Below are 16,001 nucleotides of genomic sequence, written 5' to 3' on the forward strand. Positions count from 1 at the left end.
TGGTTTTTGGTCTTTGAGTAATCTTTGGCCACCAACTTTGATATTTTTATAGAAATTAAATTTATGTGGCAGTTCCATTGGCAAGCCCTTTTTTTCTTTTTAGAAAAAAGCCGTCGACAGCCTGCCAGTTGTTGATTTGCCACTTTTGCTGTTCGTGTGATTTATGCGTTTTTGATAGTTCCAACTTCCTTTTTCAGGCATTGAGTGAGTATGCGAAAATCTTTTTGACTTCTTGTCTGAGTTGTCTTTGCTTCTGTTAGTTAGTTTTTGCCACTTTTGTGCAACGTGTGTGGCATGGGCTTTGTGGTTGAAGTATCGCATACAAGCGGTGAGTATTTCGGTAGCACTTTCTGGGACGGAGTAAATGATCGATCGAACGATCGATTGGCTGGCGTTACTTTTTTATTCCGTAGGTAAGAGAGTATAGGCCTATTACCGAAGAAGAACAATTAACTCTTTTTTTAAATCAATACTGTTCCTGGAAGCATGAGAAATAATCATTTTGTCAACCTTTGAAATGTGAGCAACGCAGTCCTAGACGCGAGAACCCTCCCGAGTGGAGTCTTGGCAGGGAGCTTTGGTAAAACCGCCACGACGTACTGTGTGTTTAAGGGTCCACTGCAGTCTGAAGCGTCCGTTTACCCCGAAGTGCTGTTCCAAGCGGTTGTCTATCTTGGTGCAACCGACTCGCTAAATAAGATTGTGCGCTGAGCTTGGGAACGTTCACGTCAAAAAAACTTCCGATGAAAATGGCATAAAAATTTGGAAAGGGGTCCCCTTCATTTGATGGACGACTACAACGAACGTTTAAACGACTGTAATTTATTTAAGGGCATATATGTGAAATAACCAGACCCTTAATGGGGCGAAAATGTCTCTGCCCAGATCGTTGTTTTGCCCGAGAAGACTAACTGTGTCGCGAACGATAAGCAACACGAACGATTCTTCTGCATACGACAACGTCTCTGATTGCGATTTTATTACTCTGTCGGTCGTCCTCGTCTTGTTTTTATCAATGATGCCGCCGGACTAATTTTTGAAACTTTCCTCTGCACACGAATCGATAGATGGGGTACGGCTAGAAACACTTGGGCAGAAGCGACGTCTACTACAGCTGCCATGTAAAGCAGCTCAAATTCGGTGACGGATGTGTTTTACGAGCACTATCATTCAATCCAAGTCCCAAAGGGACTGCAGATATATCTACGATGAAATTTTTGTATGTATATTTTAGAGCGCCTTTATGCAATCCTTATCCAAGCGAGATTCTTCAATACTTCGTTCATAGAAGGACACGACCTAATAAGATCACTTTTGATCGCGATATGCGCGACAATTGCGCGATACCGGGAAAAAGGAGGGAAGAGTGACGCTTTTTCAAGAGAAAGAAAAGAGAGCCAGAAAGGCATGAGTGCGAAGAGATTGAGATGCTGGCAGGCAGGAATGTGGCAGGAATGTGTGTGTGTGTGTGTGTGTGTGTAAAGCGGCTCAAATTCGGTGACGGATGTATTTTAGGAGTACTATCGTTCAACCCAGTGGACGAGCACCTTTATGCGATCCTTATACAAGCGAGATTCTTCAACTCTTCGTTCATAGAAGGACACCACCTATTAAGATCACTTTTAAGACAGCTGCGACCACTTCTACGAGCACTGCATCGACACGATATTGAAGTCATGTTTGGCGATTTCAATGTTAGGATGGGCAAAGAAGGAACTTTGGCTCCGCCGTAAAACAATCCAGCCTCCACGACTAAACTTCTGATTACAAAATGAGGCTGATTGACTACCCTGGATAGCATATCGTCGGCTGAGTGGAAAATCGCCCTCTCTCATCTGCCGGTTCGAGAATGGCCTATCTAAGCAAATGGTTCAAAAGAGCTCTATCTCAGCTGTCGATATACCTATTAAATTTATATTAAGAAAGGTCGTTTTCGAACCGGCAGCCAAGATAGGCCGCAGTTTAACGAAATTCTGAAACTGGGCGTTTTTTAACCATTTTCTGAGATAGGGCGATCTTCCACTCAGCAGCCGATACACGATTGAGAGAATACAAAGGTTGCGCCGATCTCGGACCGCTATTCCTCTCTTAACGAATTTGACAGAATCGTGGTTTGCATGACGTCACACTTGTGCAACTTGTTTACGTTTTCCTTGCAACATTTTTTCTTCTTCTTCCATTCTTGCTCACGTTTTGGCATTTCTCTCTCACAATTGCACCATTGTGACGTCACACAAACGTTATTCTCAAAAATCCTCTCTGATCGGCGCAATCTTGTATTCTATCATTCTTGCAGCCGATATATGAATTCATCAGGCTATAGGTTGTCCAAAGATCGAAACACGATGGAGAAACAATATCGATCATGAATTGTTTAACGGAAGCCGCGGTTTCAGTGTTTTGGATATACGTAAGAACGATCCCTGAACCAAACACCGAATCGGATCACTCAAGTGTGAAGCCAAAACACGCACATGTCTCTTTACAGAAAAAAGGAGGGAGGAGAGACGATTTTTCAAGAGAAAGAAAAGAAAGGCACCAAAATAAAAGGGAAAGAAAAGAGAGGAAAGAAAGTTGGTCGGGCGTTTTTAAGCAGCATTCGCTCTGATGAATATATGCCCGAAAACTGGAATCTCAGTGTACTTTGTCCAGTCCACAAGAAGGAAGATCCCACCGTTTGCGCCAACTGTCGCGGAATAACCCTTCTTAACGCGTGATGTTCGGTCGACAGTTAACCAACCGAAAGACTAAGCGAATGTGTTCTTATGAAAGCTTCCACACAAACCGGCAGCTAGGAGCCATTCGGCTGGCGTATTACACCCGGATAAATCTGGGCAAATCCGGTGCCGGGTAACGCCGCATATTTAAGCTGTTTCAAAAGCTTTCATAAACATTATACGAAAATGTACTTCATTTTGTATTTAAAGGACGTACATACATATATAGGTACATTAGAGTGGTCCAAGTTTTGTATGGAAAAAAAATGGCATCGTAAAAAACGAAGCACTCTCTCAGTTCTTTCCTTTTGGGATTTGTAACATCTATACTTCACTTTCAACTTTTAACGGCTCTTATTCGAGGACATCGGTCTTATGACGCGGATTGCGTGAAAGGCTAGAGTCACCGTCAGCGAACTTATGGGGAATAATCAATGTGGCTTAGAACTGTAAAACCCAATACAAACCCTAGCCTTTCAATACCACAGGGTTTCAGCTACTAAGATATTCATTTAGGGAAGGAATTCAGATTAAAGCTTTGCGTACCAAAAAAAGAAAGTTCGCCGTACATCTTCGAATCTGAAGGCAAGGCAATTTTGAAAAAACAAAATTTTTCCGTCATATCTTCGGCACTTACAGTCGGATCTTGAAGTATGATATATGGATGTTCTTGTCTCGAGGAAAAACATTTTTTGTGCCTAAGTACATTGACTTCAAATACCCCGTTATAGTACTTACATACATACGAGATCTCATTTCTTATCACTCTAACGTACCACCCTAATATCAGTAAATTAAAGCTCGCTAAAAATCTTTAAACTTTTGCTAAGGAAGTATTTCGCTTATTCCTGAAGAACTATTTTAAAAAGCGGATTGCCGAATTTAGTTGCTACTGAAAAATGTAAAGAGGGCCTTAGGTTCGGCAAATTTTTGTTCGTAAACTACCTTGCAAAAATATTTCGACTCAGTGGTGTATGGCGAACTTTTTTTTTCATTTAAGGGGTGCAGCCTAATGTACATCTGTGCTCGGATAAATATCAAAATAAATACAAATAGAAAAGAAATTCATTTATAAAGCCGACGAAAATTAAAAATTTCTCAGTTAAGTCCTTAAATAACTAATTAACCCAATTTTCAAAAGCCAGTGATCCGTAGCGAATATTAAGAAAAAATTACATTCATTAAACCAAAAAATATGACAACAGTATGACAAGTGTCATACTCACCATACATATTCACTGGCCGACTACTTGTGTGTTCCATGATTTTTGTCTTTTTTCGAAACAAATACCCTGGTATAGAACAAGCGATAAAAACGAGCAAAGAAAGACGCACACACCAAAATTTCGAATCGTCAAAGGCAGCTAAACAATAAAATAATGAACAACAATTGGCAATTGTTTAGGACACGTTTGCCAAGCATTTCTCGTTTCACAACAAACCGATCGAAATGTGGAGAGAGTGAGTGGGAACATGATTTGGCCCATATTGTTATAAAGGAAAAATACTGCTTTGTCAACAGATAGACAGGCCAACCCCCCTTTCAATTCGTAGACATATACTGCCTGAGCAAAGCGACCCAACTAACCAATACAAGACACTTCAATAAAAAGTTGGATAAATAGATAGTGTTGGTCGATAATATGAAAATAATTTTACAAAAATGCTATAGTTGCTGGTTAATTGTGTGTACTGAAATTTTTTTATATTTTATTTTTGTGAAAAGTTAACTGATGTACAACAATGGCCTAAATAGGTGCTTGTGCGTGTGAAGCCAATTACAATAAGCTAAATACTTAGGCAGCTCTCACTCTCTTTCTTGTATTGTATGTTGAGCAGGAGGCGGATGCGGAGAAAGATGCGCAAAAACAATATGACGACCACCAACGTGTATGGCGTTTGATCTTGCCGACTGGCGAGTAGAGAATACAGGAAAGAAATATTTGTAAGTATATTTTTTACTTATGTAGTTACATGTATTTGCGCACACAAATGTATGAGTTTCCATATTATTTAGATTGCCTTTTTGTGAGTAGGCGGTAATTGAAGTCGAAATAGAGCTGATTATCAGCGAATATCTGAGTTAGTACTTCCTTATTTCACACGACCTCTCGAACACGTACGACTAGTAGGACGCTGCAGACGGCACAAAACACTGCACTTCGGACAGCGACTGGATGTCTTCTGATGTCGCCAGAACATCACCTGCGACGCGACGAGGCGAAAATGCTCTCCATAAAGGAGTATAACACAATGCTCTGCAAGCAATTCCTAGTAGCAGGGAGCCACATACGTGGACACCCGAACAGACATTTGCTTGTTGTAGAGCCCTCACCAAGGCAAGTCAGAAGAAATCTATATGAACTGACGGACGAAGAAGCAACCTCTGGATCCGTCAGCTTACCGACAGGCCGCGAGCGGCACTCACAGGGAGTCAGTCTCGAGTTATGTAGACTTCAGACCTGTGAATGCCGTTCTGCGCACACAATCACCTGACATCGACGAGACATAGACGGTGTTTCATCTGCCTCGGGCGACTAGAACCACAATAGCCCAACTTCGCTCTGGCTACTGCAGCAGGTTAAACTCATACCTGGGCAGATTAGATGCAAATGTGCCAAATGAGTATCCGGCATGCGGAGAGACACTCCCCGACTCGAAACTTCTCTTCGTATGCCCGGAAAACACAACACAGCTAACGCGTTTGTCCCTGTGGACCGACCCCATTGGCCTAATACTGTTGCCAATTGAAGCGCAGGAGCTTACGCCGGCACATAGCCGAATGGATAGGCACTTTATCGAATAGTGGGGACGTCATTGAAACTCTGATCCTTATATAACAAAGTTGGAACTCATGAAAAAGTGCTGGAGTATTTTTAATAGAGTCTGCAATACGGGTGTCCGGTAGTCATCCGGTTTGCCGTATATCCGGCCCAAATTTACCATTACACCGGATACAGGATATTGAGAAACTTCCCTGGTATCCGGTCGGCCGCGCAGTTGCTCAAAATTACTTTAAGTTAAAGGATGTTTGGTAGGAAAGCGTTCCATTAGTAAAATGATTAAAATTGATACTCAAAATAAATGCATCAGCTATTTTTTTTTTGTTTAGATGCCTTTTGAGTGAAAACAATGACATCTTGGAATCGGTAGGTAAATATTAGCCAGCTTTGACAAAGGCTTGGCCTTGGGCTTTTTTATTGTAATAGTAGCTGTCATCGATATCAATGAGGTACAACCACATTTTTCGTTAAACGACCAGTACTCAAACATAGCGAACAGAGAAGTGGCAAATCGATGACGGCTAGTGGAAGCTTCTTTTAAAGCATACTGTAAAAACAGCTTTGGTTATGACTCAAATTAAATTTAATTTTTAGCTGAGTAGGATGGGCACGGTTTGGTCTTTAGTAATACATTTATTTTGGTGACAACGAGGCAATGGACTTGTTATCCGCTGCCAGATTTTCGGTCACGCAGCACGCCGGATATTCGGTATCCGCTATCCGACCAAAACGCTACCCGTTACATCTCTAGTCTGCAGTCAGCTCAAGATAGATCTAGTTTCGACCTCCGATTATCGCAACATACGCGGAAACGAGGCCGCTAAATTCAATCGAGGGTTGGGTTAGCCTATTTTGGTTTATACGGGGATTTCACAAAGAACATTAGTCGGCACTCACTCGTTGTACGAATAAAGTTAAGGCTTAGTATTACACTTTGCATCAAATGCATTTTTTTCGAGTTCTAACAATTTCCTAGTCATTTTCTTCAACTGAGTTGCGATCATCCAAAAACTGGATAATAGCATAATTGATGTTATAGTGCGCCTTTGGAGTTACCTTCGTAACATGCCATGCATTCTTCGCCTTGCATCAGTCCCGCATAACCTGTTTGAATCATTTTCTGTAGGGCGGTGTTCTGTTAAAGACCAAACTAGAATCTTCCAAGTATACTAAATCCTTTTTACACGAATAACACTATGCTAGAATTTTATGACAATTTAAACCAGCCCGGACTTTGCTGATATTTTCTGAAAGTATACATATCCAGTAATAAAACACTCGATAGATTTGCAAAAGTTAGCTTGTGTTTTTACTTTATGTAAAGTTTTCATGTCCCGGCCGAAGTATTTTTTAAAAAAGTGGAAATATTGGTTAAAATAAATGTCTGAGCGAAATTAAAGGTTAAGGTTATTTTCGTAGAACATTTTAACCCATTAGCTCCCGCATGGAAAGGTCGTTTTGACCCTTACTTCAAGACCCTGCGCAAAAAGCAAATTTGAAAGTTCGTTAGAGGATTGATATATTTATTCTAGAAAATTATTCTTCGGAAAATTTTACTAGGAGTCTTCTCAGGCAAAAGCTTCATGCCAACAACGTAAAAATCTCTAAAAACTAAAATAAGGAAAATGAAATAAAGTACTAAAAATAAAATTTATTTCCGAAACTGATTTTATTAAATACTTAAGAATTTCTTTACCAAACAACGATTTATTTATTCATTATGGCTATGATGCCAGATATCTTAAACTAAATATAGAGATACATAGCTAAAATTTAACTTAAAATTAAAACGAACAGCAACAAATACAGTATTCAGTCTTGAACTCTACACGAACAAGTTTTTACATTTTATTTCTCTACAATATTAAACTCAAAACCTAAATAAGAATCATTGGGAACTTAAACGCTAAGAGGCACCGCTTTATTTTAACTAGTCAGCTGGATGTGTTGTCTTTCACTTTTAATCTATACTAAAGTAGTTTTCTTTAAGTCAGAGCATATAAATTTACAGATTTTACAGTTTTATCATTATGATTCCAAACAAAAACCTCAAACAGGTAAAAATTTCTACCCTGTCGATCTCTAAAATCCAAAATATGGGTAGGCCGCGGCGGCGCCAGCAGCCGACTTGTGTTCGCCCATACCCTGTGAGTAGCCACCCATGTGATTGGCGCCGGACGGGAAGAACGAGCCAGGGAAGTTGTAGGAGTCCCATGAGGACATGGCTGGATGATGCGAGCCCGAAGCAGCGGCCGAAGCGAATTGCGAGCGCAGCTGCTCAGCTGAAGTGGCAGTCGTGAAGCTATTGCTAGCGCCCAAGCCATAAGTCGACGCAGAAGAGGCATAAGCAGCTGACGAGGTTGACGAGGCAGCCGTGGTAGCTGAGGAGCTGCTGTTGACCGCTGTCGCGGCAGCTGTGGTGGTTGTGGTTGCTGCTGCCGATGACATGCCATAGCTAGTACTAGAGTTGGTGAAGTTGTTGCCGCTGCCAATATTATTGTTGCTGTTGCCAGCACTGACGTTACCAACATTTGCGCCAGCCTGATGCACTGGACTCAACGAAGCCGAACTTGTGCTGCTTGTCGGTGACATGGAAGCCACTGAGCCGCTTGAGTGACCATAGTTCTGATGCGGCTCGAAAACATTTGAAGCTGAAGCGGCAGCTACGGCGGCGACTTGTGTAGCGCTACTGCCGAACGTATTCCAAGCCTGGCTATACAAACCCATCTGATGTGAATGATTGTGTGACAACGCTGCGGCTGAGGCTGACATTGAGTGTGCAGCGGCAGCTGCAGCAGCGGCGGCACTTGAATGATGATGATGATGGTGATGTGAATGGTACTGCGAAGCAACGGCAGCAGCGCTAGCGAAACCCGCCGAAGCGAGACCACTCGAAGCGCCAGCGCCAAAGCCCGACACTTGTTGTGTGGTATTGAGTTGCTTGCGTAAGCGTGCGCGCCTATTTGAGAACCAAACTTGAACGCGTGCCTCAGTCAAGCCGGTGCTCTGTGCCAACTCCTCGCGTGTGTAGACATCTGGGTATTGTGTGCGCGCGAATATGCGCTCCAAAGCATCGATTTGATCATTCGAGAAGGTGGTGCGTGAGCGACGCTGCTTGCGTTTTAATTGTACGCCCGGCTCCGCATCGTCCTCGCTGTCATCGCCGGAACCATTTGACAGACCGCCTGCGCCCAAAATGCCATCGATGGAGTGCGCCGAGCTGCCCGACTCAGAGCGCGCGCCACCACGCAGCAAACGACTGATAGAACTAACTGATGGCGCCGTGTTTTTGTCGCACATGCCAGACTCGATGAGTTTAGCGCGTATTTCCCAGCTGAAAATGCCCGGACTGGCATTTTTCATCTCCTCAATTTTGGACTCAATATCGGGAGTGGCGACGCGTGGTTTGCTGCCGCCAATTACACCCGGACGTATGGAGCCGGTTTCCTGGTAACGATTTAGTATCTTCGAAACGCAGCCATGCGAAACGCGCAGCTGGCGAGAGATGACGCAAGGACGTACGCCGGCAGCGGCCATTTCGACAATCTGGCGGCGAATGTGATTGGGTAGTGGGCGTCCGTTGATGAAGACGCCGCCGAGTTGATTAACGCGTCCTTGACCTGCAAAACGAGGAAAATTAGTTTCGGTGGGAATATTTTGAGTTATAAGAGAAAATGAAATTTTGTGTAAAAGCCGGCTTGTGAGTAGAGCTAATTTGTTGTTACTGATTTGTGTTGTATTCAATTGGCTGGTCGGCGCTGATCAAAGCGCGCGCGCATTGCCATTACTTGCATTTATGTCAACTAATAATAAATCACACAATGCGCATATGGACTTGCGCATGCGCGCGGTCATCGGGCAGATGATTGATCTCTGTTTTAGGATAATAGACTGGGAAGCCGCGCAGGCAATGGAATACCTATTTGCATACGAAGCGCTTTGTGTGTGGGAACTATTTTTTTAAAATATGCGATGGTGCAAACAATGGCGCTTCAAAAATTCCTTTAAGGAATAAGTAGCTATGAGAAATTAAGCTTATTGCTTGCTGAAAACACTTATTAAAATCTCTTTCAAATCAACTCAACGCAACCCAATTCAATTGTGTAAACTCAATTAGCTTCAAACTAGTGCACATCTTGGGATTATGCGGCAACTATTGTCAAGGCAAAGCGCATGCGCATGGGCATTTGCCCAGACAAACTGTCTCGGTTTGTTTTCTTTGCCGTTTTTATGATTTTATTATTACTTTGTTGGCCATTTGAAAGAGGCTTGGGGAAGCCAAACAAAAATTGTAATTCACATTTATGCTATTGTGCTTGAGTAGGATTAGCTTAAGCGCACTTGAATGTGTGCGTGTGTTTGTGCCGCAGATGAGATCAGTTCGCACGATCGCATTCAAATGCTGCGATGAATGCAAATTTTACATTGTAAAATAATAATATTTGAATAATTTGTTAGAGACACAAAGGCGGCTAAGACTACAACAAAAGCGGCGAGCGTACAGAAACTGGAAAAATTATTAACAAATGCCAATTGCTGTGGTTATTGCGCGCGCGCAAGTGAAATTTCGTATAGAGTTGTTTATGCAACGTGCCAGAAAAGGCATGGCAAACATGCGCGCACAAACAAACGTACATAACATAAAAAAGGCGACTTTAAATTGCATTTGAATATAGAAATTATGCAGCAGAGTGAAATCAAACGAAAACGAAATGGAAATGGAAATTACTTAAACCGACAGGCAAGATCTAAAAGCATTTAGCCAGCTGTGAGGCTGTGCGGCTGTGAGTTAATAACAATAAAAAAAAAAACCTGTCGGAAAAAATATAAAAATAAAGTACGAGCAACGCGCGCAGCAGATGCAGTGATCATGTCAGAGGATCACTCAAACTAACTGAGCGCCTGCCAACGGCTGAGGAACTGACGCGTGAAGAAGGAAGCCCGCTTGCAAGGTGGGTCTAATAACTCAAGCGCGGCTTGGCAGACAGGCAGGCAAGCAAGTGGCTGGCTGTGTCTGCACCTCACTAAGCGCTTCGCTTGCCTCCATAAGCAGCACAAGCAAATGTAACTAATAGGCCAGCCTCTCAACAAAATACAGACGCAGTCATCAGCCATGGCCGCCGCCAACACCGCCACTTGAGCAGCTCAAAAATTAAAGCAAAGCGTCGGAATATTTTGTTCTTTCACACTTCACTCCAGCTGTGCGAGCTAATAAAATTCCTTTAGCAGAAGAGCTACGAGAAAAAAGTAAAACAAAAAATCAGGGAACGCAGAGAATCCAAAGAAGGCAGCATAAGCGGCAAAAATATTAATACAGCAGCAAAATATTAAATAAAAAATTTATAGCGAAAGCAATGCGGAAAAATATGTTTAAGCGCATGCGCACACTGATTCGTACGCCGCTAAGAACATGTTGCCACCAGAGGCTCCCTCCACCAGCAGCCCGATGACACCGCGCGCTCACCCAACACTCTACAACCGACTGGCTAGCAAGCTGACGGTGTTGATGAACGTGCTGCCACCACAGCCAACAGATCAGCGAAGCAGAAAAGGCCAGGCCACCAAAGGGTGTAGGAGATCATACATTGGAAGTGGCACTGATGGCGGCGGCAAAAGAGCCCGCGATCTGAAGATCAAAGACAATGCCGACGCGCCAAAACGTCTGCGTTGTACGCGCAAAGAACAACGTACAAAATACAAAAAAAAAAAAACAAACAAACGCGCATGCTAAAGCTCAAGAAAGCTACAAACGAAGGGAAGCAGAAAGGAGGCTTGCGAGGCTGAAGCTGACAGCGCGGCGTTGATGGTGCACGGAGGCACAGCAGCCGTACGGCACAGCTGTGTTTTTGAAGCGCGCGCGCAACTGTGCTGTAGTCGTAACTACTTCTTTTTCCTCTTCTATTCTTCTTTTGCTCTTCTTGGTACGCTACGCTGCTTTGACTGCTGCTGCTGTTGCTGCTTTTGTTGGTTGTTGTTGCTATTGCTGCGATCACAATCAATAAGCCACAAAGCTGATCATGATTATTGGAATTTTAGTTGGTTGCTTCGTTGCGCTCGACAAGCGACGCGCCCCCACCGCGCACCGAACGTTAGTTAAGGAAGCGGTGAAATAAAACCTGACCGGCTGGATGACTTACTAGACGGACTGACTGACGAACATTGCTGCCTGACAGGTATCTACATACATTTTGAGCTGGAGGCGAACGCTTGCCTTGCTGTTTGTTGTGCTGCTGCTTGGAAACTGAATTGGAGCGCATTTGCTGACTTTGATTTCTTTTTACTTACATAAACATTTCTTTGCTATGAAATTTTCGTTTTCTTTAAATGAAAATCAAAGACTTATAAGCTGCTTGCTCGCCGTTGTTATAGAAAATTTACCTTCTTGAAAGCCATGTAGATGCAATGACTAGACGAAATTTTGCCAAAGTCAAATGGGCAAAGGCTTTTTTGCTTTCTGTTGTTTTTATTATTGCTACGTGCATACATTCACTTGTACGCAATGAGTTGTGAAATAATAATGAAAATTAGTTAAAAATTGTTTATAATTGGGAATTGATGTTCACACTAGACCGTTTGGCGGCATTGCAGCGGCGCGCATGCGCGTATACTTTGCGATAGAGATAGAGCGAAAGGAGGAAAAAGTAATCTACATTGAGCATTGTACCTATGAGAAATACTGAGGCATGTGTAGTTGAAAGAACTGTTTTCTCAGTGTTTTAAAATTGTAAAAGAAAATATCGTCACTAGACACGAATAAAGGCGCAAGCTCATATTGCATTACACAAAATATTTTTAACCATTTTCAAATTTAAATTACTACGATAATATTAAAATCTTAAAGTTTGTGAGTCAGACTTTTTTTCAACAAAACGCAAATTTTTAGTACTAAATTCAAATTAGAAAAAAATTACAAAAATTTTAAGTTTTAATTTTACGAAAAATATACTAATGATTACTTGTTAATTAAGGTTTTATGTAGGTACCAAAAAAAAACAAATTAAATTTTTTGGCTAAAATTTAAATACAATTTACATACATTTCGAAAATAATTTGGCTAATTTTGCCAGAAAGGTTTCAATTTCAGTTTTTTTTCTGAAATTTTAATTTTACAAAAATTTGACTGATGATATTTTATGAATCCCCTAAATGGAATATAGATGATTTAGATATAAAAAAATTAAAAATTAAAAAAAAAAAATCCAATTTAAACATCTTTAATTTCTTTTTTTAATTTATAGCTAAAATTTAAATAGAATCCGACGTTTCTAAAAAATTTTGCTAATGCTTCCACAAATATTTCGAAAATTTTTTATTTTTATTTTTTTAATTTGTTAGAAAGTTCCCTCGTTCTGTTTCAGCATTAGTTAACTTGTTAATAAGAAATCTTACATTTAATAAAGACTAAAAAATAAAAATTTGCAAAACCTAATTTCTTTGTTTATTCAATTCTTCTAATCAAAATCGGTCCAGACTATGCAGCAAGCTCGACAACAGTTTGAACCATTTAAACTTTCTATCAATCGAATGGCTCTAGCTTTTGGTCAGTATGATTGATCATCTAGGCCCTCTACCCTTATCAAGATATAAGTTATAGGAAGCGGGAGCCAATAACTACACCACATAAATATTTTGGAAGCAAAGTAGTGTTTAGCATCAACACTAGCAAGCATAAGATACCGGACTGATTTAGGCCAAAGGTAAGGGGAGCGGGTCTCCAGTTAAAGCAAAGCACGAAGTAACTCGGAGTAATGCTGTATAACAAATTTTCATGGCAGCCTAACTGGGAGAAAATGTCGAAGAAAGCCTCGGCTGCGCTCAAATCGTGTGAATGCAAAAAGATATGGGGCTGCAATTTTGATCTATCACTGATAAAAATCTTTTATTAGTTATTTCTAGACGTAAATCGTCGGGCTGATATTATTCCAAGGGTTACGAGTGTCTGGCGCACAGCAATGAAGAAGAACAGAGGCACATACCGGCATCTTTTGCCAGTGGAACTGATGGGCAATGGTACATCGTTCAACAGTACCGCCAGGCTTAAGGTTACGGTACAGTTTATGCGCGGGTTCCACGACCACAGTATTTAGTATATCGTCGACACTCTTTGAATAGATCGGCCGGCGCTTTGAAGCGGAATTGTATTTTAGAGCGAATATCAAAGCCATTATTGGGTTTGAAGGGTGGCGAAGTGATATGAGAGTGGCAACCTCAGTGTCTGTGTATGCAGATGGGTCCGTAATGGACAAAGGAGTAGACGCTACGTGCTACATTAAAAGTTTTCAATATATGTACAATTTGTTATGGCGGCCGCTGTAGCCGAGTGGTTAGACGTGTGTACTGCGACTCCGCAGGACCTGCGCTCGATCCTCTGAGAGTATTTCTGTCCTGAAAAAGCTTCTCATAAAACCATTTGCCTTTTGGAGGCGGCGTGAAATTGTTTGTTGCCCCATTTTTTGTATTGACATTAGATGCATAACATAAATTGGAGCAGAAGCTCGGTCGAGCGCTTTGCAAAAGATTAAGCGCCCAATATTTATTTATTTTAATTTTTTATAAATATTTAGTTAGTAAGATTTTTTTTTAATAACTTAAATTGATTTCTCTTTACGATATCGACGGCTGAGTGAAAACGCCTTTTCTCAGCAAATGGTTTAAAAAAGCCCTATCTCAGCTGCCGATATATTGAATTTATATTGAGATAGGGCGTTTTCAACCAAATTCTGAAACCACCATTGTTTTCAAATCGGCAGCCGAGATAGCGCGATCCTCCAGTCAGCCGACGAATTGTAGACGAAATCGATTTGTTAATTAGAATATTACATTTTTTTTTTCAACTTGAAAGTAAAAAAATTTGTATAAGAGTTCTTTATACATATAACCAAAAGTTAAATCTACCTCTCTCACAGCCATATTTTTTTGTTTTTAATAATCATAAAAAATCGCATAATTACCTTGGAAGGGATATCCAGCGAAATACGGTGTCATATTCAAAGTTGAGACTGTCATTTTGACGTATTCCAGAACTGCGTGTTTGCGACGTAGAAACTGTTTACCAGAGTGACTGGATTTCCAACGTAAGAAGGAAGCTTAGCGCTCAAACGTTTATTCGTAAATTGTTATTCGAAAGCTTGCGGAATTTTGCTTTCAGCTTTTTAAAGTTTATTAGAACTTAGTTTTTTTCCATTTGCGCCTTTTTGGCTACGCACTTTACACTTTTCCAAAAAAAAATAATAAGCAGCGATTGTATATTTAAATGTTTCTTCGCGTTTGCTATCTTTTTTGTTGTTGCTTTAGCGCGACGCTTAATCAAGCGATTCGTTCGATTTAATTCGTCAAATAGAACACGTCACGTTTGCTGCCCAAATGAGCGTTAATATCGATTATCTTCACTAGATTTTTCAAAACGAACCAACTAACTGGACGAATACGACATTATTATTTTTGTTTGTTCTTAAAGTTTATGTATACTTTGATTTGTTTTTGATAGTCTTTTTTTCACTGCAACTACTTCTATATTTGTTTTACCACAGAGAGAGAGAGCCTCCGTTCGCTGGTATGAATATATATTCGCTGAAATCTCTACACCACCAAGTGTGTGACTCGTTCGATTGTCAGCTTGAAACTGATTTTGAAACGGTCTATCGTAACACCAGCACACCTTTTTGAGATGCTCTGGCGTTGAGCGGCCAAAAGACGGACGAGAATTGGAAACAGCAACAACGGCCACAAACGTTATGATTGTGTTGGAGTTGAAACAGGTAAGCGCAAGACAAGAAATCAGAAAAACGTGCAGTGTCGTAAGGTCGTGAGCGCGCAAGCGGGTAAAGTGTAAGCAAGTGAGAGTGAGTGTGTGAGCGAGCGAGTGAGCAAATGTGTGTGCGCAATTGAATGCGTGGTGTGCAACAAACCACCCCAACAAGTCAACTGCAATGCCAGAATAAAAAAGTAGAAGTAGCAAAAACAAAAGCAAACTCTGAAATGCATTCGTTGCGCAGCTCTCAGAGTTGCTGCAGTTGTTGTTGCGCCTGTGTACTCTATGTACACATGTAAACGATCGTTGCGTGCACCCACCCATTTCATAGTGACGCTCTCGCCGTCGAGGGTGTGTGTGTGCGCTTAAATTTACATTTCTCGCTTGTATGGAATTGTGTGCATGTGTGTGTGTGTGAAACGCTACAAAAACAAACACTCACCGGCCAATTGGTGCGGTCTGATGGCCAAGCATTTGTTTTTGCTCACATACAGTTAGGCGAAAAAGAGCGCGCACGATCGCTACTGGGCTGGCGCGCTCCTCGCACCACAATGGCTGCTCTGCCATGGAAATTTCAATAGCGATCCGGCTCATAAGCCACGCCTCATTTTTAGTTTTTTTTTTCTATATACTGTACATACAAGGTATTTTTGTTGTTTTCTTAGTTGTGTGTAGTATATATGTATCTACATAGATAGCATAACTGTTAGCTCCTTCATTGCCAGACTTACTGGTGGCAGCTGTCTTGCG

The 16,001-nt window shown here is 41.4% G+C and overlaps 1 protein-coding gene across 1 annotated transcript; it reads right to left on the reverse strand.

Moving 5' to 3' along the window:
- Window positions 1-7,301: 7,301 nt before the first annotated feature.
- Window positions 7,302-15,099, reverse strand: LOC118745173 (protein gooseberry). Its single transcript, XM_036478696.1, has 2 exons — window positions 14,452-15,099; window positions 7,302-9,120 (listed from the first exon to the last, which is right to left on the reverse strand). The coding sequence occupies exons 1-2, from the start codon at window positions 14,504-14,506 to the stop codon at window positions 7,583-7,585; spliced, it is 1,593 nt and encodes a 530-aa protein (XP_036334589.1). The 5' UTR covers window positions 14,507-15,099; the 3' UTR covers window positions 7,302-7,582.
- Between the last annotated feature and the right edge of the window lie 902 nt (window positions 15,100-16,001).

Source organism: Rhagoletis pomonella, unplaced genomic scaffold (assembly GCF_013731165.1).
Source record: "Rhagoletis pomonella isolate Grant_MI unplaced genomic scaffold, Rhpom_1.0 Rhpom_scaffold_00008, whole genome shotgun sequence".
Classification (NCBI taxonomy): Eukaryota; Metazoa; Arthropoda; class Insecta; order Diptera; family Tephritidae; genus Rhagoletis; species Rhagoletis pomonella.